Source organism: Talpa occidentalis, unplaced genomic scaffold (genome assembly GCF_014898055.3).
Source record: "Talpa occidentalis isolate TD23 unplaced genomic scaffold, MPIMG_talOcc4v2.1 talOcc4.12, whole genome shotgun sequence".
NCBI lineage: Eukaryota > Metazoa > Chordata > Mammalia > Eulipotyphla > Talpidae > Talpa > Talpa occidentalis.
The window spans coordinates 71220972-71245075 of NW_023601212.1; the positions used below are offsets into that span (position 1 = coordinate 71220972).

A 24104-nucleotide genomic window follows, 5' to 3' on the forward strand; every position below is an offset into this window, starting at 1 on the left:
ATGGACACCGGGAATTGGAGCCGGGTGACAGAGTTCATCATATTGGGCTTTCCCCAGCTCCAGGGTGTCCAGATTTACTTCTTCCTCCTCTTACTGTTCATTTACCTCACCACCATCCTGGGCAACCTGCTGATATTCCTGGTGGTCCGCCTGGACTCCAAGCTGCACACACCCATGTACCAGTTTGTCAGCATCCTGTCCTTACTGGAGCTTGGCTACACAGCCGCCACCATCCCCAAGATGCTGTCCAACTTGCTAAGTGAGAAGAAGACCATTTCTTTCTCTGGGTGCCTCCTGCAGATCTATTTTTTTCACTCTCTTGGTGCTACTGAGTGCTACCTGCTCACAGCCATGGCCTATGACAGGTATCTGGCCATCTGCCGACCCCTGCACTACCCCACCCTCATGACCTCGGCCCGCTGTGTCAGGATCACTGTGTGCTGCTGGCTGGGAGGCCTGGCTGGCCCAGTGGTGGAAATTTCCTTGGTCTCCCGCCTCCCGTTCTGTGGCCCCAATCGCATTCACCACATCTTCTGTGATTTCCCTCCTGTGTTGAGCTTGGCCTGTACTGACACATCCATCAATGTGTTCGTGGACTTTGTCATCAACTCCTGCAAGATCCTGGCCACCTTCTTGTTGATCCTCAGCTCCTACATGATGATCCTGCGCTCAGTGCTGCGGGTGCCATCAGCCGAGGGCAAGAAAAAGGCCTTCTCCACCTGCGCCTCGCACCTCACGGTGGTAGTCATCTTCTACGGGAGCATTCTCTTCATGTACGTGCGATTGAAGAAGAGCTACTCACTGGACTATGACCGTGCCCTGGCAGTGGTCTACTCCGTGCTCACTCCCTTCCTCAACCCCTTCATCTACAGCCTGCGCAACAAGGAGCTCAAAGAGGCTGTGAGGCGGCAGCTGGGGAGAGCAGGAGCGCTGAGGTGAGGGGCTGGACTGCACTGGCTGGGGATGGAAGATGGAGCCTTCTGGGTTTTACTTTTTGGGGACCCTGAGAGGTATTGCTGGCTCTGTGTCCCTGCCAACTCCAGGCGGGGCTGGAGAGGCGCAAGAGGTGTCGTGTTCCAAACCCCAGACATGTGTACACCATACCTAGGATTGTCAAATCTGTGTCTTATGTATAATATACATATGCATTTTGAATTTGCTTTATTTAATGTAATAAATAATGCACGATAATGCACTTATCATGTTCTAGATAATAGTTGTTAAACAAATTTAGAAAAACAAATGGCTTTTTTGTACATCGTTTATAATCACTTTGTGTATACTGATCGCTTATGTATTAAAATGGAAAATGTTGGTCTATTAGAGAAAATCATGTTGGGTTTTTTGTTTTTATCATATATATCCAGACTTTAATCCTGGTTCATTCAGTCACTTATTAATTATATGATCTTTAGAAAGTAACTCAAACTCCCTGAGTCTTAATTTCATTGTTTAAGTATTTCTGAAAGCTGTTTTGAAAATTAAATGAGTCAGTAAACACAGTATGCCCTGACGTGCATACAGTTGATAGCAAAAAATTAAAGGTTATTATGTTTGCTTGATTTGCATTTATTTTATTCTTCGCAGACCTATTTCCATTACTCTGAGTCTTAAAACAATATACAGAAAGGTGTAATTAAGCAAAAATCTTCCCAGATATTCTCTCCTTCCCCAAGGAAGGGGTCAATTAGCAGAGGGGGCCCCTTTGAGAAGAGCCCTTTGTCTCACTTTCAATCTGGCTGATTTCCGTGTGTCTGCTGATTAGTGACACTAAAACCTTACCCAGTGGAAAGCTTGAAAGTATAGAAACTGGGCCTCCCCTGGTGGCGCAGCGGTTGAGCGCTGGGCTGCAAAGCTGCCCGCAGCCTCTGCAGCGCCAGTTCGATCCCCGGCCACCGGCAAGGGTCCCACATGGCGCACCAGACCTCTCCTGCCAGGCCCGCTGCTCCCCTCAGTAGTGTATTTCATCGGTCTGCCTGTTCTGTTCCCCGCTCTGGCTCTGGTGAATTCTCTCACCCTCCCATGCTTCTGACTGTATGCAGTGCTTGTATAAATAAATAAATAAATCTTTAAAAAAAATTATAGAAAGAAGGGCTTTAATAAAGGCATAAACTTAAAAAAAAAGTATAGAAACTGAGTGTAGGGAAATACTAGAATTACTTTTACATTACGCCACTTCTTTATTTCATTTTAAGCTAATTATTTCCTTAAATATACAAAAATATGTTTAAATGATCCTATAACTTAATGTATGAGAAATATGGGGCTTTAATTATTAGCTGGCATTAAGGGTTATTTATTCATGTGAATATTCACCATGAATAGAGAATCAAATGTTGGCTATAAGAAAACTTTCAAACGTTAAAAGTTTCTAATAAGATCCTGAAGTATTTATACTCCTACATTGCAATATTATCACCCATCCATCCATCCATGCAGTCAATTCAGCACGTGTTTAGTTAGCTCTCACTGTATCAGATGCTTTGGTAAGCCCTACATAAGCAATGAACAAAACAGGTACTGCTCAATCCCTGACCTTAGAGTGTTTTAAGAGTTGAGGCAATAGAAATTAACAATTGTAATTTATTTATAGTTAGTTACAATTAATGAAATGTACAGAAATTAGGAATGAAAAACACATGCACTCTTCTGAGGAAGTTACATATAAGCTGAAAACTAAAAGATAAATCAGAATGAACCATTGTTATGAAAGCAATAATTGCAATAATAAGGAGGAGGAACAGGGGTGAGGACGAATTGAGGGAGGGACAAAATATATGATTCCTATTATGAATGAGGCATTTATAAAGTTGATAAAATTTATAAGAAAATTCTATTTTAAAATACAGGACTTACTGACTTATTTCTCTGAACATAGTGATTTTAGGAGGATGAAAGGAATGGTTTGGGAAGAGATTATTGAAAGGAGAGAGATATGCATCAAAAACATATTTTGTCTCCTTGATTTTTTAATTTACCCAACATAGGAATTGATTAGTCCAAAGATACAAGATACATGGAAGGTGATTTAGTATAACAAACAATAAAACATTTATATCTTAAAGGTGATATCCTGGTGAAAGCCAAGGCTTTGCATGGCCAATGCACATGTCTGTGCAGACTGGAGCTTTGTGTCCTTTGTTTTAAATCCCTATTTAAGGAAAATAAGTTTTAAACCGAGAGAACAAGGATCTCCCAGTTTTACAGGAGCATTATTTAATCCCTCACTCTCATTCTTTAGACAAAGGGATTAGATAAAAAACAGATCATTTTACAGATCCAAAATAATCAGAACCATGACCTATGAGAGACAGTAAATTTCCAAAATGGAGAAGTAATACCAACCTGTGCAACCGGCAAGTTATTCTTTATATGCCAACAACTTTAATTCCTGGCTCTGTAAAACTTCTACTGTGGAATTTGGGAGATTTTGCATTTGCTACGTGGACTCCACAAAGAAAAAAACTGAAGATTGAATGGCAGCCCCCATAGTTGTACATCTGGAGGGGCCTGGAAATAATTCTTAGTGCAGAAAAATAATGAAAGGAACAAAAGTATTAATTAATAATAATCAATTTATGATTATTTATGAGCATTATAGGCCATGTGCTCAGCATTTTGTATACATTAAAGCACGCAATCTTCAAAATCCCCAAAGATCCCATATTATCACAGGTACACTGAGGCACAAGACCTCCCATGTTAGTTCTCCAACGTTGTGTAGCTGAAAAGGGGAAAAACCAAGACTCATGTTTGAACTTGTGACCTCAAAGTCCTCAGCCTTACTGACTACCTTAAATTTACTCTAATGAGGACAAGATGTCTGATAATCTCAACCTTCTACCATTGTAGAGCCCATCTTGGGTACATGCGCAAGCAGAGGCTGGGTGACCTATTTTGCTATCTGCTGGCAAGCTTCCTATATCAGGTGTAGAAAGAACTAGATGTCTCTTAAGGAACTTAAAGTGTGGAGCAAATGAGAAATTAAATATTAGTTTACACTGATGACCTTCAGCAAAAAGCAAGGACACCATTTATTATGCTTGGGAGATACTCCCATATTTGAATGAAGGCTAAGATATGGAAGAGGCCAAGGAGATAAATCATGAAGAATGTGGAATTATCACATAAGCCTGGATCATTTGAATTCTGCCTCCACCTAATGGTGGCTCTCCGCCTGCCTTTGTTCTTCTTCCCTTTGCTACCTTAGACTGATCTGAGCACTGCACGTCACTGTTGTCACCACGGCTGTCTCTTTTCTCTGTCTTTTGTTTTCCCTCACAGGTATTGATCTGTCCTCTCCGCCAGCCCAGACTCTCAATCAGGAACTCTACGAGAGCAAGCTGACAGTCTGCAGAATCCAATGCTGAATGATCTGACCTTGAGAAGGATTCCTTCTGTCCATGGATGCTTTGTTTAATGAGAGACACAGGATACAAGAAATGGCAAAAAGAAGTAACTAAGTCACAGCAAAATAAGGAACCATACTGGGCCTGACATCCATATCTGGGACACCAGGCTGAAGAATCTTATTAGAGACTGCAGTGACTTGAAGTGATATTGAGAGATAGGGGACAACAGTGAAAAAAAAATCATTTCTAAGATTTAATCCCAAAGATTAAAGATCTCTTTATGACAAGGAGTAATACATGGGGTTTAGAGAGAAGGAAGAATGAAAAAGGGTGCTCATTCAGAGAGGTTTGGAATATAACACCAAGCTTTGGAAAGTTCAAAAAAATAGTTTAGTGGCTGGAAACAATGAGTCTAGAGACCTCACAGGCTCTGATGCCAAGAAAAACAATGAACTTGTTGGATAATGGTATTCCCAGTAAAAGTAGCAGTGATGATTCTGTAGACTCTGAGGCCTCCAAAGACTACAACCACAGGCATGCTAGTTGCTAGGTCAATCTTCTATACCTAGGTAGAATCAATACTCAAACCTTTTAAAATCAGAAAATCTTGGAATATGACGCATAAAATCTTTCCATACTTTCTGTACAGTAATCAGTGATCACATTCACTCACTGAGAACCATTATCTCCTTTGCAGCTCTTGTTAGGTTGGTGGTTGGTCTAGGATGAAGTTATATGAAGTGGGCACAAAATCCTGGTGAATAAGGACCTGCCTCTGGATCAGATATAATTGAGTTTCTGACCTGGACTTCTAGTGTTTAACTCTGTACCTTTAACCTAATTATTGAAGCTCTGGGCTTCATATTTCCCATTTGAAAAATAAGGGTTAATCCTTGTGTCATAGGACTGTAGTGAGGATATGTGAAGTAATGCATGTGAAGTCTTTACATTAGCTCGGATATTGTTCAAAATGCTACTTCTTATGAAAAATCAAAGGACTCTAAGGCTAGAAATGACCTCAGTGACCATTTAATGCAGCTGTTCACAAATCTGAGCCATCATCAGAATATTCTTGGGAGCTTAAGGATGCAAATGCATGGACTTTACTTTTGCATTTTCTGAATTGTAAGTTCTGGTGATATGCCGGTTTGGGGAAACACTGATCAAATCCAACCATGTAATTTTATAGACAAGGAAATGGCACAACTTAGTGGTAGAAATAAGTGCACAATCTGGTCCCTGGGCCCTATAGTCCAGCAGTCTTTCCCAGTCACTTGAAGACTGAGAAGCTCTCAGAGGGAGGAATCATAACTCATTACAGACTGGCACAGTTCTAGAAACTTTTGGGGAAAGAGGTTTGTATAATTTCATTTCTTTAACATCAAATAGATTAAATGAAAGTGTGCTTTTATTGGAAAGAGTCAAGGGCAAGCCCCAGCTCTGTTACCAACTCTCTCTGTGACCTTCCACAAATCAGTAGACCTCTTTGAGTTTAGTTCAACCACTTAAATAATTACATTAATAACAACAATTAAATAATGAAGGGGTCTGGCCTCATTACTTCAGATGATTTAAATTTCAAAAGGATTCATACACTTAAAATATTTTAAGTAGTAAATCATTAGATTAACATCATGAACCATTATTGTTATTAATTTTATGACGTCTATTGCGCATGGTCAGTCCATTGCTATTAAATTGTGTTTGTAAATTAAGCTAAAAATACAGAAAACTCTAAATGTCAGGAAATTGTTGATTAATGTGGAAGTCTGCATAACAGGAGGCTTCCTGCTAAAAGGGAATTGGGGGAAAGTTAACAGAAGCAATTTTCAGAACTATGATGTCCTTCACGCCTTTCGATCCTTCCTCCTGGCCTGCAAGTGTGGGGGATGACAGAAGAGAAAGGCAGGATCCCACCAGGTGAAGTGTGAAAAACCAGCCTGATCCATAAAGCAGGAAGATGCTTGTACACGGCTGCAGCATAGCACACATATAGAAGGGGCACTCATGCAAGCAGACTGTGAAATTACCACCAATGACCTGGACCCCCCAGGGTTTCATTCTTGTTTTAAATAAGAGAACAAGTAGCCACAGCAAGAGAAAAAGAGCAGATTCATGAACAAGACTAGAACAATGAAATGCTGAACTCACAGGTGGTTTCTCAGTCTCTAGGATCTAGCTAACTATCTCCCAACCCCATCAGCCCTCTTCTGAGCACAGAAAAGTCTCCCAATCGCATACTTCATGTCTTTGTTTCTCAAGCTATAGATAATGGGGTTGAGAAAGGGTGCAAGGATAACAAAAGTGACAGCAATCACTGTGTCCCAAAACACTGAGTAGGTGGCTGAGAACCGCAAATACATGACAGCCACACTGCCAAAGAATAGCAGGAACACAGCCAGGTGGGCGGCGCAGGTGGAAAAGGCCTTGCGACGGCCTTCAGGGGAGGGCATCCCCAGAATCACCACAATGATTCGGATGTAGGACAGGGCGATGACCAGGAAGGAGGCCAGGATCTCCACTGCATGGACAGCATCCACGATGACCACCAGGGAGGTATCTGTGCAGGCCAAACTCAGCACAGGTGTGAAGTCACAAAAGATCTGCTGGATCTGGTTGGAGCCACAGAAAGGCAGGGTGGAGATCCAGGCAATCTCAGGGAGCACTAGGAGGAAGCCACAGAGGCAGGAGGCAGCTGTCAGCTGGATGCAGAGTTTGGGAGTCATGATGGTTGGATAGCGGAGAGGATTGCAGATAGCTATGTACCTGTCGATGGCCATTGCTGTCAGCACACAGCCTTCTGTGATACCAAGGGAGTGGAAGAAATACATCTGCAGGAGGCACCCAGCCAGAGAGATGGTCTTCTGTTCACTGACCAGGCTGGAGAGCATCTTGGGGATGGTGGTGGTGGTGTACCAGATCTCCAGGAAGGAGAGGATGCTGATGAAGAAATACATGGGCGTGTGCAGGGCCTTGTCCAGTTGGATGACAACGAATATTATTAGGTTCCCAGTGATGATAAACCCATAGACGAGAAGCAAGGGGATAAAGAAAAAGAGGCCACCTTCATGCAGACGCGGGAACATGGAGAAGAGGAACTCAGTTACCATGGTCCGATTCCCTCTGGTCATCAACTGTGACATCTGTGAGGAGGCAAAAAGAAACAAAGAAACTCCTGGAATCGGTAGTGACTACATTGCAAATTGCCTCCTTCCTCTCTAGGATGGAAACAGGACAGTTAGAAGTGTCTCTCAGCTGAAATGTTTGCTTTTGGATTCCAAATGACCTTGGTCACCTCTTCGGTGGAAGCAAAGAACATACAGAGCAACACCCAAATTTAATTCTCGGGAATATTTTCTGCAGGTTCAATCACTTTATTTTCTGAGTTCATCTTCTCTTCACTCTCTGCCATTCTGTGTTTAGCTTTCAAATTGGCCCCTCTCTTTCTAACTATTCTCTACTTCTGTGTATTAATAAAAAAATAAAGTAAGATTATAAGGACACTCTCAGAAGCCTTTCTCCCAGTAATTCTCATGTAGTTCTTTGCATTTCTTCCAGCCCTGATCTCTAACCTGACTCTGGTTAAAATAGTGCTTTGATCCTCCTGTCTTTTCCTGTTGGTTTTATAATAGCATGTCTCATTTTCATTAGGTAGTAACTACCCAGATGTCAGGAATTAGTCCCCCCTCATTCTCTGTAACTCCCCTTCTCTGTCTCCTCTCTCGAAGGCTGACTGATAGCCGCCAAGACCAGGAGTCTCTGCAGACCCATCTGATTAGTGCCCATTGAATTCAGCATGAGCACAAAACCTCAAACCCCATACCCACTGTCTTCCTGGCTCAAATTTTAGAGCCAAATATTTTTCTGTACACTCATCAGATAAACCAAATAGGGCCCATTTCCCCCATTTCTATCTTTGCTCATGTCTTTCCTCCCTTTCCTTTTCTTGGTCTTTTCTTAATAGAATCCTAGTTGCTACTGTCCAATAAATATTGTCACTATTGTCTCAGAAGTCTCAGCAATCCTTCCTGACAACAGTAATCTCGCTCTCTGTCTCCGAAGAGGGTTTCATATTTCCTTCTTTCATGTCTTCGAATATTTGAATGTTTCTAGCATTTTAAATACTTGAGATCAACAATCTCTTCCTCAAGCAGAGTGAAAGCACCCCGGGAGGAATCATAAAGGATAAACGTGGCACTGATGAGCCATGTCATTGTCATGACATCAGGCATTTTACGTGTTCTTGTTCATTTATTTCTACCTATGATAATGAGGGTATAGAGATAAGTATTATTTTATAGGTAGAAATATTGAGAAACAGAGGGAAAAAATAATTTGTCTATATAACATAACTACAATTTACAGCAATCTCTGGAACCCTATTCTGTGTATCTTAGAAGTCTGCTATTATTTCACGGAGCTCAAAATTTATTCCTACTGCTTTTTTGCCTATGTAGAATTTAGTGGTTATCAGAGGAAATTTGAGGGGAGAGGAAAGGCCAAGGGGATATTGGCATGGGTGGTTTGGTGGAGGGCAAGTGCAACACTGCAGTATGGAAGAGGAAAAATAGAACCCCAAAATTAAAAATTTTTTAAATAAATTTAAAAAAATAATTATCTGTAGAAAATAAAATAATAATGCCTGGAAGCCCAAATGCAGTTGGACAAACAAAAAAAAAAGAAGTCCATTATTTTATCTTATAAGATAGAGGAAAGTTAGGGCAGGCATTGTTTACTGTTTGCTCCTACTCTAAGTACCTATGTATATTTAGGATTGTCTTCAGTGTGAGATAAGAGAGCTGATGGTTTTTCTTTTTTCAGGAGGTCAAAAATAGTGGAAATTAATGCATCACAGACCAGGAAAATTAATTTGCAAGGATTGCCTTGTGTCTCAAGCCTTGAGGAAGAAAGATAAGCAACAGATTTTAGAAAGGAACAAGACACAGTTTAATGCTTAAGCTTCTCACTCCTCAGGAATCCACAAATCTTTGAACTTCAGCAAAGTTTTACTGTTGGAAAGACCTTAGGTATTATCTGTATCTTCATCACATAATACACACACATACAAACACACACACACAGCTGGACTATATTCCTTCTAGATTTTATGTCTCGTTATTCCAATTTCTTCAGTCATATAGCAAAGTTCTAAAAATATAAAATTATACCCCATATATTAAGAAAAGTTTATGATGAAATGTTAGGGAAAATCTGGGACCTGAAGATTGAAGGATGGAGGCAAAGTGGGCACCTTAGGAATGAGAAGGGCATTAGCGGTCTCAACTGCAGGAAGCCCTGCAGTGGCAGGCGGGAGCACTCACCCCGCCCGAGACACAGCGTTCCTCAGTCCCGCAGACACGGGCCTCCTCTGCTAGTTCCTGAGCAGGGATAGATATGTCTGAAGGCTCCTCAGGGAATAGCTAGAATGGAAAATTGTCTTTCCTGGGAGTTTCTCCTCAGATGATGCAGGATGTAAAGGCAAATGGAGCATCTCACTCTCCCTCTCAGGGACAAATTAAGGGAAAGCATCACACGTAATTACACTTTCCTCAGTGGGGTCTCGAGAGCTTTCCTGGGGCTACCTACCCTTATCTCTCATCAGGGGCCACCGCCTAGCACTGAGACCCAGAAGAGCTGTGGTATCAGAAGGGGTTTTTCTGGAACACACGATCTGTACACATGACTTCTCAGTCCTTCACTCATTTCTAACTATGACATTTATATATTTAATCTCATTTCATATTTTCAATATTAAAATAATTAACCACTTTAATGATGAAGAAACAGAAGTTTAAATATGTATATTTCCAAAGGCATGTGGCTAAGTAAGTGGCAAAGTCAGAATCTACATGTGGGATTATCTTTTTCTGTTATTCCAAATCGTTGAGGGAACTCACAGAGAACAAGGACAATGCTGCAACACAATTAAAAGAAGAGAATTAGAAGAACAAAAAATGAGTGACATTTCAAAAAATTTCAATGAATGAAATTTGGAAATAGCCTCATTGATTATTATTATTATTCCCAATACTTGACATCATGCGGCCATCTTAGATACTTTTGTTGAATTAATAATAAGGTTTCAGGGAAAATGGAACAAATAAATCCTATAATTAGAGGATCATTGACAAATGTGGAGTTAATACAATTTTAGCTTCTGCAAGATTTGCAGAAGATGAAAGAAAATACAAATACAAAAATTTATTAGTCACTGTAGATCATTTTTGAGAAGTTTGGCAATGAAGGATGAGAACTAGAGTTGGTTATGTTATCGAGCTTAACTTTCTTTAAGTAAATATACAGTATCTGAGATGCTATATAGTCGTAAATGCCTGCATGTTTGAGAGAAGGAGTGAATAGCAAATTAGAAAATAAAGATATTAAAAGTATTATCTTCAAAATAAAAAATAACATGGGTGCTAATAGATAAATAATACTTTGTTTAGAAATAAGATATATGCATGAAGATCAATAAGAAAGAGAAAACTGATATTAGAGATTATAAGAAATTTTATGCAGAAACTTCCAAATGAATATAAAAACAAATTATGAGAGGATCTATCATGTGGATTGACCCAAAAAATATATCTTGGTTTTTTGCTTAAAATAATTTATTTGACAATAACCTAATTTATTGTACAAATCTAAAAGGGAAACTTTGCACATTGTTGGTGGAAATATATACTGGTTACAGCCCCTGTGGGAGACAGCATAGATTTCTCAAAATATTAAAAGTAGATTTATCATATGATACAGCAATTCTGTTCCTAGGTATCTGCCTGAAGATTGCAAAAACATTAATATGAATGGATATATGCCCTCTTGTGTTCATTGCAGCATTATTTACAATAGCCAAGCAATAGAAATAATGCTTTAGGCATTTAGTAACCTAAGGGCCCAAAGACACACGAGTGGATTAGGAAGATGTGATATATATGCACAGTTGGCTATAAAAACATAAACTCATGACTTTTGTGACAACAGAGGAAGAAGTGTTGTGGATTATGCTAAGAGAAGTAAATCAGACCAAGAAAGACAAAGGCCAGATGGTGTTGTTATTTATGTGAAAATTAGAGAAACAAAACAAATGGTCAGATAAAACCAAACTAATAACACATCTGGAGGTATGATAGTAGAATTGAGGCTGGAGGTGAAGGGGGATAGAGGAGAAAGAGCGATGAGGGGAGAGGACATAGTAGGTGATGCTGGTACATTCAGTACAATGGTGGGTGTGGGGTGATGACTTACACCTGAAGGGTATGACCCTGCACCTCTAAACCATGTTTTATCAAGCTTTCTTAAACTCAAATCTGTTTTCAAATTCAATTTCCTTATCATATTCACTTCTACCATTCCGTAAGATATATTTGACACTTCATGTCTGTGTTTTGTCTCTTACAAATGAGAGAGAAAAACTACCTTTATTGTGTTGTATATTTCTTTTTTCCCTGGTATTACCCACCTGGAGGTAAAGTTGGGCCCCGATTTCGGTTTGAAAGAAAGAAAAATGGAAAAAAAATAACTGTAAGTTATCAGATGTTAACTAGACTTTTATGATGATCATTTCACAATATATACAAATATTGGATCATTATGTTGTATCTGAAACTAATATACTATGCTATGTCAACTATAACTTAATTAAAAACAAAAATGAAATTGAAAGAAAGATAAGTAAATTTCGGGTTACTCATAGTTAGAGGAATTTTGCATCCAAGATCTCCACAAAGTAAAGTTTTCCTCTAGGGGAAAAACTGTCCTCAAATCCTCTTCTGACTGTAGCTACTGGGGACATCAGCTGCCAGGACCACGAAGCCATGACACCTGATGGGAGCCCCTCTTTCCTGCACCACTGCTGGTGGCCCTGGAACCCCTGCATGCTCCTGAAGTCCTGCTGAGCTGCAGGCAGCTGCCCAGTGTTCTGTGATGAACCTCAGAATTATTGCTGATCTGAAAAAGCATCAGTGAAAGCTGGAGAAAGCTTTCTGCTTTTGAGCCACACTCCATTTCTGATTCCTCTGGCTCTGACCCTTCCTCTCTCTCAGAGGACACTTTGTATATAAACATTTGTGTAGAAGACACTTGAAAGTAAACATTTCTGTCACTCTTAGCAGAAAGGAGAACCAAGTGTCTCCTGGCATCTGATTTCTAGCCTGACTCTAAGACCTGGCTTCCCACAGGGGTGGCAACCCAAGAAAGGGGTGCACAACAGCAGGGCTCCCTAATTAACCACAGGGGCCTGGAGTCACCTCCCCTGGCACTGGGGGAGATCCCACAGAAGGAAGCCTGGCTCCCATCCGACTATTGTCCGAGACACCTCATGGCTGTGGCTATAGCCTACTGCTCACAGGACTGCAAAGCAGGAAGATGAAGATGTTTGGGAGGCAGAAGCTGGCCCTCTAGGATTCTGGAAGAGGCAGGCGTGGGATGAAGGGTGAGCTCTGTGCTTTGGGCTATGGGTGAGTGGCTTCGTTTGCTATAACTTGGGAAAGATTCTCACAGAACCAGATTTCTGTCAGAGCCATCCCCTATCAGAGTTTACCAGGCCACCGGCTCTAGACTCCTTTCACCTCCACTGAGTTCTGGCTTAGATTCTAATCTAGGAAGCTTGTGGTTCATTTAGTGTAATCAGGAAAGGGCTTTAAGAATCAAGGACTCCAGGACAACCAGCACAGCTCGCTAGCTGAGACCCAGGGTCTCCATTCTTCCAGAAAATGCAGGAGCCCTGTTAGATCAAAGTTGGAGCCTAGAATCTGCTTTAAGTTGTCTTCCCGTGTGTATTGTCTTTCCTTCCTGAAGACTCAAGTTCCTAAAGAGGTGCCACTTTTTCCAAGTTTCAATTTTCTCTTCCCTCCATAATGTACAGTCCATGAAGCATAAAGTTAGTTTCCTGCTTGTCTCCCCATCACCTCTGAAATGAGGACTCTGGAGGGAGTTATTTTCTGTGCTAAGAAGAAAGCATGTTGGGGATAATAAAACCAAACAATGTCAAAATGAATTAAAAGCCTAATATATGTTCATACAATTTCTCAGACGTACAAGTTCAGCTTTTTATTTGAAGCCTCTAGGAACCACTTAAAGGTTTGTTTTCAGGCAGAGGATTGAAAATTTTGTATTTGAGAAAGATTATTCCAGTAGCTCAGTGGAGGGTGATTGGAGTGGAACAAGTCTGAAAATGAGTCCAGAGAATGGTAATTAAGGATTAGAGCATAAATTCCTTTTTTGTAAATCTCTCTTTTTTTTAGGCAGATTTTTCTTAGAGAAAAACAAAGAGAAATTTTGTCCTTCATATTGCTCCAGCCTCAAAGTAGATTTAATATGGCGCTGAATCTCTACAGTAGAAAAAAAATTTAATTTAAAAATCTAATAATAATGCTACATCTATCAAAAGTAAGGGCAAAAAAAAGATTTTTTTAAAACGGTTGCTATATGCTGACTTTCTAGCTCTTCTTTGAAGTCTCCAGTATTCTAGTTTCAAAATAATTTTATTTAGTAAATCTTTGACCAATTAAAAATTATCTGACTCTTTTAAGTATATGTTGGTAGTTTTTCCACTTACTTATTTAAACAATTGACATAGGGCCTCCCTGGTGGCGCAGCGGTTGAGCGCTGGGTTGCAAAGCTGCCCGCGGCCTCTGCAGCGCTGTTTCCAACCCCTGCTGCTCCCCGGCCACCGGAGGAAGGTCCCACATGGCGCGCAGACCTCTCCTGCCGCCCGCTGCTCCCCTCAGCAGTGTACTTCGGTCCTTCTGCCTGCTCTGCTCTCCGCTCTGGCTCTGGTGAATTCTCTCACCCTCCCGCGCTTCTGACTGTACCCAGTGCTTATATAAATAAATAAACAAACAAACAAAAAAAACACAATTGACATATAATTTACTATAGCATGATATATATTTAAGATGCTCAGCATGCTGATGTGATGGATTTATATACTGCAATATGATCACCATGACAGTGTCAGGTAACACCTCTATCTTTTTTTTTAAGATTATTTATTTATGCATACAAGAACTGGGGTACAGACCAGAGGTGCAGGGGATAAGAGGATTCGCCAGAAACACAGTGGGGAACAGAGTGACTGAAATACACAGTTGAGGGGAGCAGCGGGTGAGACAGGAGAGGTCTGCCGCGCCATGTGGGTAGCTCCCTGCCTGGCCAGGGATCGAACTTGTGCTGCAGAGGCTGCAGATAGCTTCACAATGCTGTGCTTAACCCCTTGTGCCACGAGGGAGGCCTAATACCTCTATCTTGTCACATATTATAGAGGTGTTATCTCCAGTAAACTCACTGCCATATGTTTTAACACAATGAAGGCAGGCTAGATTCTGCATTGGTAACTGACACTTATTAGCAAGCAGGCACATCAACCACACCAAACCTGTCCTTGGAGCACATGGAAGTCCCCAATCTATACATTAGTAGAATGAATGAACATTTCTATCAAAGACAAAATGTAGCCAAATTCTCATTGGTACAGAAGTTAACCATCTGGAAGTGTCAGACGGTGTGTTCCCTGTAAAGGAAGAAACATAGGCATGAATAGATTGTGGGCTTTTTGCCCCCCTTGAAGCTCTATATGCTGTTGGTTCATCAGATTCTTATATACCTTTAAGAAGAGTTTTTAGTATATTTCCAGCCAATCTACACTCTTAGTTAACTGGTTTTGCACTAACATTAACTTTGATAATTTCAACCTTCTGTATGCCAGTGGGGCATTTTTCTTAATTGGGGATATTCTGCTCCCTCTGTTCTCCTGCAGGGACATGGTGAGTTCTGGACATTAATTAACAGTTTACCAAATATTGAATAGTCTAGAAACACAAGTCAGATAGTGAGCAGTGAAGGTTAGGATGAAGATATATGTGAGCATCATTAGAATATATTATGTATTTAAAGCTGTGGTGAAGCCACCAGGGTTTGAGTTATCCACTACCCCAATATTACAGACATGGGGAAAATAGGAAGAATCCAAAAATGTGATTCCAAAGGGGTAATCAAACATATAGACGAAAAATCACATGTCTTGAAAGCCGAGAGAATGACCTATGTCAAGGAGGAAAACTGATTGACTTTGTCTAATCCTGAAGACAGTCAAGTAGAGTAAGGACTAAAAATTAATCACTGTATTTAGCAATCTGGAGGTCATTATTAAGCTCAGTAAGGGAAATATGCACCAAAGGGTATACAAAAGCCTAACTTGATAATTTAATAGGAAAGAATCAAAGAATGATAGACAATTCTCATGGAATTTTATTATTACTGATGAGAGCAGAGCAATGTGGTGATAAACAACAGGTGGAATTACTAAAATACTCAACTATGTTCACAAGAAGATATATATTTTATATTATATTACAGGACACATGTACATACATACATTTATATATTCATATGCAATATGGTTACATTTTTTAGATTAGCAGGAGTCTTATTCCAATATAACTCTGCTTTTACCACTCTCGACAATGCTATTCTTCCTATCCTTCCTGAGAATCCCCAACAGTTCTTTTCTTTGGCACATGACCTTCTCTGTACCTACAATGTCTATTTACCTTCGTCCTTAACTTATATCAATCAATATTTAATTTCTCCCCTAAGTGAGGGAAGTTTTCTTCTATTATTTCCTTAATAGGTTCTCAGCAACACCTTCCTTCCCTTTCTGGGATACCCATTATTCTTATATTGATTTTCTTAATGGTGTCAAGTTATTTCTTGAATTGCCTCTTCATGTTTTTGTTTGTTTGTTTTTATATGTGGGTTCTCTCTCTTCTTCCATCTGTGTCCTACTGTATTACTATCTTTGAGGTCACTGATTCAGTCCTCCATTTGATCTATCCTATTTCCATAGCTTTCTCTCTAGTTCTTGATCTCATTTATTGAGCTCTTTACCTCCTGTAAATTAATGACAAATGATATTAACAGCTAGCACTAATTTTTGCTTAGAGTAACTCACTTAATTTTCATAATAATCACATGAACATTTATTTTTAAAATACATTATTTTTCACCCATTTATTAGATAATGAAACTAAGACACAGAAAGATAAATTAATAACTTTTTCAAGGTCACAAGGCTAATATGTGGTACCAGTGAAATATGAACCTTAACCTCTTCTTCAGATAATATGCTACTGTTTTATAGTTTGTAGCTGTTACTAATTCTTTTTTTTAAAGATTTATTTATTTATTTTTACAAGCACTGGGTACAGTCAGAAGCACAGGAGGGTGAAAGAATTCACCAGAGCCAGAGCAGGGAGCAGAGCAGACAGACTGACGAAATAACACTGCTGAGGGTAGCAGCGGGTGGCAGGAGAGGTCTGCGCGCCATGTGGGACCCTCACCCAGTGGCCGGGGATTGAACCGGCGCTGCAGAGGCTGCGGGCAGCTTTGCAACCCAGCGCTCAACCCCTGTGCCACCGGGGAGGCCCTGTTACTAATTCTTATTGAATAATAATACTTGTATAATAATAAAAGATTAATGTTTGTGGTTAGACAATATATTTTTAATGGTTTAGACATCACATTTCCTTTTACTTGTTTGTCTCTGCAAGTCTAAACTGGTAACACATGATAACTTAATTATCTCACATAAATATAATAAGCATGTACATGAAAAGAAGACCTGGGATAAATAGACAGGAAATGTCATTGTGACAGTAGATGAGTTATATGTTTATCAATGGTTTCATATTAGAGTAGAATCCAATGTGAGAGGGGCCTACAAGTTAGCATTAACTTGTCGATGCATTAAACGCCTTCTCAAAGCAGAGGAGTTTCTTAATTGCAATCTTCATGTCCTTATTTCTTAAGCTATAGATGATCGGGTTGAAAAAGGGAGCAAGAACTGCAAACATCAGTGCAATGACTGTGTCCAAAATCGGTGGAAATGGGGCAGAGAAGCGTAGGTACATGAGGGAGACACTGCCATAGAACATCACAAAGACACCTAGGTGAGAGGCACAGGTGGAAAAAGCTTTCTGGCGACCTTCAGCAGAGGGAATCCTCAGGATCACAGCAATGATTCTAACATAAGAGAGGGTGATAACCAGGACAGAGAAGATGATGGCAATGGCATGGATCACATCTTCCACCAGGATCATGGATGTGTCTGTGCAGGCCAGACGCAGCACAGGCCCAAAGTCACAGAAGATCTGATGGATTTGGTTAGAGCCACAGAAGGGTAGTGTGGAAATCCATGCAATCTCTGGGAGCAACACAAGAAAGCCAAATATGCAGGAGCCAGCGGAGAGCTGAGCACACAACCGGGGGTCATGATGGTTGGGTAGCGGAGGGGGTTACAGATGGCAACATACCTGTCGATGGCCATAGTAGTCAACAAAATCCCCTCTGAATTTCCTAGTGAGTGGAAGAAGTACATCTGCAAAAGGCAACCAATTATGGAGATGGTCCTCTTCTTACTGATGAGATTGGAAAGCATTTTGGGAATGGTGGCTGTGGTATACCATATCTCCAGGAAGGAGAAAATGCTGATGAAATTATACATGGGATTGTGGAGACGAGCGTCCACTCTTACTGCAAAAAAGACAATGAGATTCCCAATAACAATAAACAGGTAGATGATTAACAAAGGGAAGAAGATGAGTAGGCTTCTCTCTCCAAACTGGGGAAATCCAGAGAAGAGAAACTCCGTCACCATAGAAGTTTGGTTACTTCTCACCATGGTTTTGGCAGCCTTAATTACAGTGGGTAGAAAGACACACAGCTCACTCCCTAGATGAAATATAAACAATCAGAAATGTAGGCACATACAGGATTCAAATAAAGCAATACTTTAGTCAGATAGCTTACCTTTGTCATTTTTATCATTTACCTTTATCATTAAATAAATATTTAGTACCTACTACATGTCAAGCAAATACATAGTTTTGTTGAATTTAGTAGTAAACAGTTTCTACTTTCATGAAGTGTATATTCTAATGAAGGAGACAAATAATAAGCAAATAAGATAGTAATAATCCTATGTATTAGGCTATATTGGCTAAAATAGAGTAAATTTGACAAACATTACTTTGGCAGCTTCTAGAAAATCAAATGCCCACAGAAAATTAGAACATGTTTATTTTTCTTATACATGAAAGTCTCTCAGATCTTCATAAAATAAGATTATTGTAAATGTTATTGTCCTAGAGGTATCAATTGTCAATGGTTTTTATGCTCTTTATACAGCATCTGGTACATGGATAGGTATTTGCAGCTTATAAATATGACCAATTATATATGATTGCATCCCCAATCATGATATACATAGTAACTAATTTTTATTTTAATAGCTGAGTGAATGACTTATCAGGCACAATGACTGCAAACCAGTTTATTTTTAATAGATTTGGATGTGAAAGCAGAGAGAGAAAGAGACAAAAAAAAGTAGGTACTGGGGATATGAGGAAAAGGAAGAAGATTTGGGTTATGTGCTTATTTTAATTTTTATCAAATTAATATCTGTATATTCAAGGGGAAGAATCAGTACAAAGGAGAAAATCCAAACAAACAAATACAAAGAGTAGAGGGGGTTGAAGCATGCACCAAACCCCTGAGGGAAATGTCTCATGGGAAAAATGCATATTAGTATATTGAATGGTCCCCATGATATCTTCATGATCTACCTGTGGTTGGAGGTCATGTTTTTGTTTTCCCCTGTAGTAGTATTCAGGAATTTGGTTGCAGTGTCTAAAAGGTTGAATGATGGCATAGACTCAAGGCATCTGACAGAGCAAGGTAGATTTTTGTATGAGAAAAAAATCTAATAGATAATAGTAAAAGGTAAAGATGAAAAAGAGTTTAAAATGGTAGAACAGGGTCCTCCCTGGTGGCACAGGGGGTTAAGAAGCAACCTATGAAGCTATCTACAGCCACTGCAGCACGAGTTCAATCCCAGGCCAGGGAAATACCCACATGGCACAGCAGACCTCTCCTGACTAGCCTACTGCTCCCCTCAGCAGTGTATTTCAGTCCATCTGCCTGTTCTGTTCCCCACTCTGTCTCTGGTGAATCCTCTCACCCCCCACACCTCTGGCCTGTACACCAGTTCTTGTATGCATAAATAAATAAATCTTTTTAAAAAAATAAATAGGGCCTCCCTGGTGGCACAGAAGGTTGAGCGCAGCGATGTGAAGCTGTCCACAGACTCTGCAGTGCTGGTTTGATTCCCGGCCAGCCAAGGAGATACCCACATGGCACAGTAGACCTCTCCTGTCACACCTTCTGCTCCCCTCAGCAATGTGTTCGGTCCTTCTGCCTGTTCTGCTCCTTGCCCTGTCTCTGATGAATTCTCTCGTCCTGTGCCTCTGGTCTATACCCCAGTGCTTATATAAATAAATAAAATCTTTAAAAATAAATAAATAAATAAAATGGTTGAATAAGATTGTGAAGACAGTAATACACTGATAATTATGGAATAAATGGAAATTTAGAGACTGAGTAGTTCAAGGGGATTAAAGAGTATACACAGCAAGTGAGCTAAATGGAACACTATAATTTTACAGTACAATATATTAATATTTAAAACACTAAAAATGGAATACTTAGCATATGTCTGAAGTCTAGACATAGAAGGAAACTGACAGTATGAATTCAAAGTAATTTAGTAAAAGATTATAAGTTAGATGAGTCATTCCTAGGATCATAATCCCTCTTGAGGACCCAACTAAGAATGACAGGGAAATTCATCAAGCCAAATACCACAGAACAACCTTTTGGTAGCAGCAATGTAAAGAAAAAGAGAATATTAAAAGCGATCCCCTGGAACTTTTCTCAAGAGGCACATGGGAAGAAGAAAAACAGGCAGTGTTCATTGGGACAAAGTAAAATCCTTAGAAGAGAGATTGATTCAGTTAAGGATGAAGGTAAATAGACATTGGAGGCTCAGAGTGTCATTTGCCAAGGATAAAGGGCTGGTGGGGATTTATAGGAAAGATAGGGAAGGGAAGCATTGCTCTCTATAGCTTCAGAATACTCCCCCATTATCAATGATGTTTCTCAACAGTAGGTTAATTAACAAGTCTTTGTTGAAACCTTCAAAAACAGTATCAAAGTATTTTGAGCCTAAAGAGCTCAGTTCCAAGCAAATGCAATGTTTCAGTACCCCAAATCTTTGGGGAATTCTTTAGCAGTTATTTTGATGGATCACTTTTGCAAAACCCAACACCCAGTAGAGAAGGGGAACTGTAGCATTTCTCTGGATGTCCATTAGAATGGACTAGTCCTTCTGGGTTTTCCGAATTCTTCAGAGCTTAGGAGAAGTGAATTGAAGAACTTGGAAAACCCAGAAAGAATGTAGGAACAAGGGCTGATTTGAAAGTCACAACAATATTAGACTTGTCAAAACCCAAGGAGAAAGAAACACACTAAGGCTGACATGTGATTAAAAGAGAAAGGGAAGAGATACAGTGATGTGAAAGTTTTGAATAGAGGAAGCAGATTTAAGTGTTCAATGCATAAGAATAAAATAATGAGGACACAGAAGTTCCTACAAGCTTTACCTTCTACCTCAAACATACAGACACACCAAAGAATGTGGATCTTGACTGAGAACCTGTGTGAATTTCCAGGCCTGCCTACAGGCAATCCCAAAGTCTTCCCAGGCAGGTCTCCCAGACAAGGACTTGGGCCCCTTCAGTCAGTCCTGCTCTTTGCATGCCCACACTCACCCCACATCTCCAGTCACAGCTCTCTATCTGAATCCTTCAGCCAAGGTCCTCTTCCAGTGCCCCAGCTGAAACTCCTTTATGTGGGAAGACGAAAAACCTTGAAGACTCATTCCTCGCTTTGACTTATGCCACTCCATATCCTCCCCACAAGCTCAAGGTAAGATGAAATCATGGAAACCTTTTATTCAGGACTTCTTCACCAGTGAAATGAATCTTATGTCTTCCCTGATCCACCTGACTCTTAGTAGCTGCTCAGTTGGGAGATATGGAGCAGCACAGAAGGGCTGAGGAGTCAGCACTCTCTCTAGCAACGTTGGCAGAGCAAATGATTAAAAGTCTCACTGTTTCTTTCCCTTTAAGCTTGTCGTTGCTTTAACCTGCTACTGTTGCTTTCATACCTGGAAGCTCTGAGTCCCTGAAATGTGCATATGAGGAAACTAAGGGGCAAAGAAGATTTATACATCTCCATTTACAAATCAGTATAGAGATGCCAACTACTAATTCCTTAGAACTGAGACAGTTCTAAAGAATCTGAATCAATCAGTTACTATCTTTTTGTGTTTCTGCAATCTCTATTTCTCTTAAGTGAATGGCATTAATTTTTCAGTAGAATTTGGGTTTAGGAAAATCAATTTTCTACTCTACAGAAAGTAATATGCCCCCCACAAGTTTATCTGTTGGAGCCTGGGAGGAGAGAAAGGAACTGATCCAATTTCCCTTGAGGAAGCAAGGGGTGTATAACCTGATCTGAGGATAAGTACTGTTTTCAGCTTGACTCAATACATTGTGGTAGGCTGATCAGTGATAGGACCCTCTGCTGCATCTGACCTCCTTTATTTGTGGTTTCCCAGGTGCTTTATGTGCATTTGTCTGAGAACAGAGATCAGTATGTAAAATGGTATCCTCTTAGATCGAAATTAATTTAGAAAAGCTCTGAAGATGTGAAAGCAGAGAACTATATCATTACTAGCAAAAAATTCTTAATTATTCAACCCATCATGTTGTAAATAAAACACAAAATTAACACTGATAGGTAATCCTAGCATTGCCTCTCCTCCCCCTCAGCTGTTTCCATTAAATCAAGCTGCTTATGCAATCAAGTGTGTCCCCAAATATTGTTATCTAAATTAACAGAAGGTGCACTGGATACATGCCCTTCCTTAACCCAGTAGGCAATTTCCAGTCCCTTGACAAAGGACAATCTTACACCTTTATCCCATGCATGTTCCTCTTACCTCAGGCAGACAATGAGGTCCTTTCCTTCCTGGGTTTATAATGTCTAGGTTCCTTCCCAATGAGACTTTTACCTGTTTCTAAAACCTTCTTGGGGAGAGTGCTCTACTGGAGGATTTCCCCTGATAACTAGAGAAAATATCAGTTCCTTTTCCCCATGGGTTAATTAGCAGAAGACTCCCCCCACTGACATCCAGCCATGGTCTTTCCTCATGAATTCTCTGTAGGGTCAGGAACTCCAAATCTTTCTAAACTAAGGAAACCTCTTCGATAGAATTGCTCAGAATAAATACACATGAAGTTACACTTGTAGGAAGAATTATTGCTTCCAATAAGATTAGGAAACTTTTTTGGGGCCTCCCCAGTGGCACAGAGTTTGAGCACTGGGTTGCAAAGCTGCCCGCAGCCTCTGCAGCGCCGGTTCGATCCCCGGCCACCAGGTGAGGGTCCCACATGGCGCACAGACCTCTCCTGCTGCCTGCTGCTCCCCTCAGCAGTGTACTTCGTCAGTCTGCCTGTTCTGCTCTCCGCTCTGGCTCTGGTGAATTCTCTCACCTCCCATGCTTCTGACTGTACCCAGTGCTTGTATAAATAAATAAATAAATCTTCAAAAAAAATTAGGAAATTTTTAAACTTCCCTCCCCACTGAAAGAAGAGTGGCTTTTGTTATAGTCTTTTGAATTTCCCTAAGGAAGATGCAGTTTCCATTGCAAAAACATTGTTGACTATGGAGGAGGCATTGTTGACTGTGAGATAAACAACAACTCTATGTTGCTTTGCTGAAGATGCACTTTTACCACACTTCTCCACACTGACCACTGTTGGCCTAGTCATTGAGCCCACATATACATGATTAACTGTAGCAGTTCCCATGAAGAGTTTAGCATGGGGTAAGGATGCCAGTAATCTCTATTGGAAAAAAAACCTCACAAACTATTCCCACGCCCCTTGCACCATGATTTAGCAACTCTACCCACCAAGAAGTGAACTCTCTTTCCCTTCTCTGCATTCTCTTTGTGATTTGACATGTGCAGAAAATGCAACAGAAGTCATGTGTCCAGTCTGAGCCAAGTCCTCAAGAAGCACTCCCACTTAGGCTGCATTTCACACACTCACCACTCATATGTAAGCCCCACAGACCAGCCCGCTGGAAAGAGGGAAAGCATCGAAGCAAGAACAAAAGTCTCAGTTGAGGCTGTCCTTTTGGCGTAGCTCTGGCCAGCTGCGGACCCTGGACACAAGGATGATCTAGAGCTAGAAGAACCACCAATTGATTTTAGCCCAAATTGACCCATAATTCTGAGATAAATAAATAGCATTTTTAATCTAATTATTTTGAGGGTGGTTTGTTTTGTAGCCAAAGAGGATTGAAATTGTCTCTGAAACCACTTTGTCCACTTTCATGTCTGCTCCTCTCCATCTGCCATTCAAACAATTCATAACACAACCTACAAAGTTTCCACATATTGGCCTCCAGCTGCAATAGCAATACCAGACAGTATCCAGCTTCCAGTCACAGTGGCAGAAACCGAGCCTCCGGTTGCCAACTAACAGACCCAGATCCCTGCTAGGAGTCATGGGACATGACCTCCGGTCCCAGGAATCTGGATGATCCTGGTAGCCATTTGCTTATATATTCACTCCAGTGTTCACTGTAGCAGTGAAATAAACCAGTATTACCTCAAACAAATAAATAAATTTGAAAAATAGAACTCTTACTACTTTATAACAGTTCTGAAACACTTATATGAATTTTAAAATTAAGTGTATTTATAAGTTGCTAATTTGGGTGTTTTTCAATTACAGTAGATATATTTCAAACCTATGGAGGCTTTGTTTATTGAATCTCAGG

The 24104-nt window shown here is 40.3% G+C and overlaps 2 protein-coding genes and 1 pseudogene across 2 annotated transcripts; 1 reads left to right on the forward strand and 2 right to left on the reverse strand.

Annotated features, from left to right (window-relative positions):
* LOC119240117 (olfactory receptor 6N1) lies at positions 1-939 on the forward strand. Its single transcript, XM_037504477.1, has one exon. It carries the CDS (start codon positions 1-3, stop codon positions 937-939), a length of 939 nt encoding a protein of 312 aa, XP_037360374.1.
* A 5576-nt stretch (positions 940-6515) lies between these two features.
* LOC119240118 (olfactory receptor 6K6) lies at positions 6516-7572 on the reverse strand. The gene has a single exon (XM_037504479.2). It carries the CDS (start codon positions 7493-7495, stop codon positions 6536-6538), a length of 960 nt encoding a protein of 319 aa, XP_037360376.1. The 5' UTR covers positions 7496-7572; the 3' UTR covers positions 6516-6535.
* A 9511-nt stretch (positions 7573-17083) lies between these two features.
* On the reverse strand, positions 17084-18033 carry LOC119242310 (olfactory receptor 6K3-like; annotated as a pseudogene).
* Positions 18034-24104: the final 6071 nt, after the last annotated feature.

Coding starts and splice junctions, on each gene's coding strand:
- LOC119240117 (XM_037504477.1), top strand. CDS start 1: ATGGACACCGGGAATTGGAGCCGGGTGACAGAGTTCATCATATTGGGC.
- LOC119240118 (XM_037504479.2), bottom strand. CDS start 7,495: ATGTCACAGTTGATGACCAGAGGGAATCGGACCATGGTAACTGAGTTC.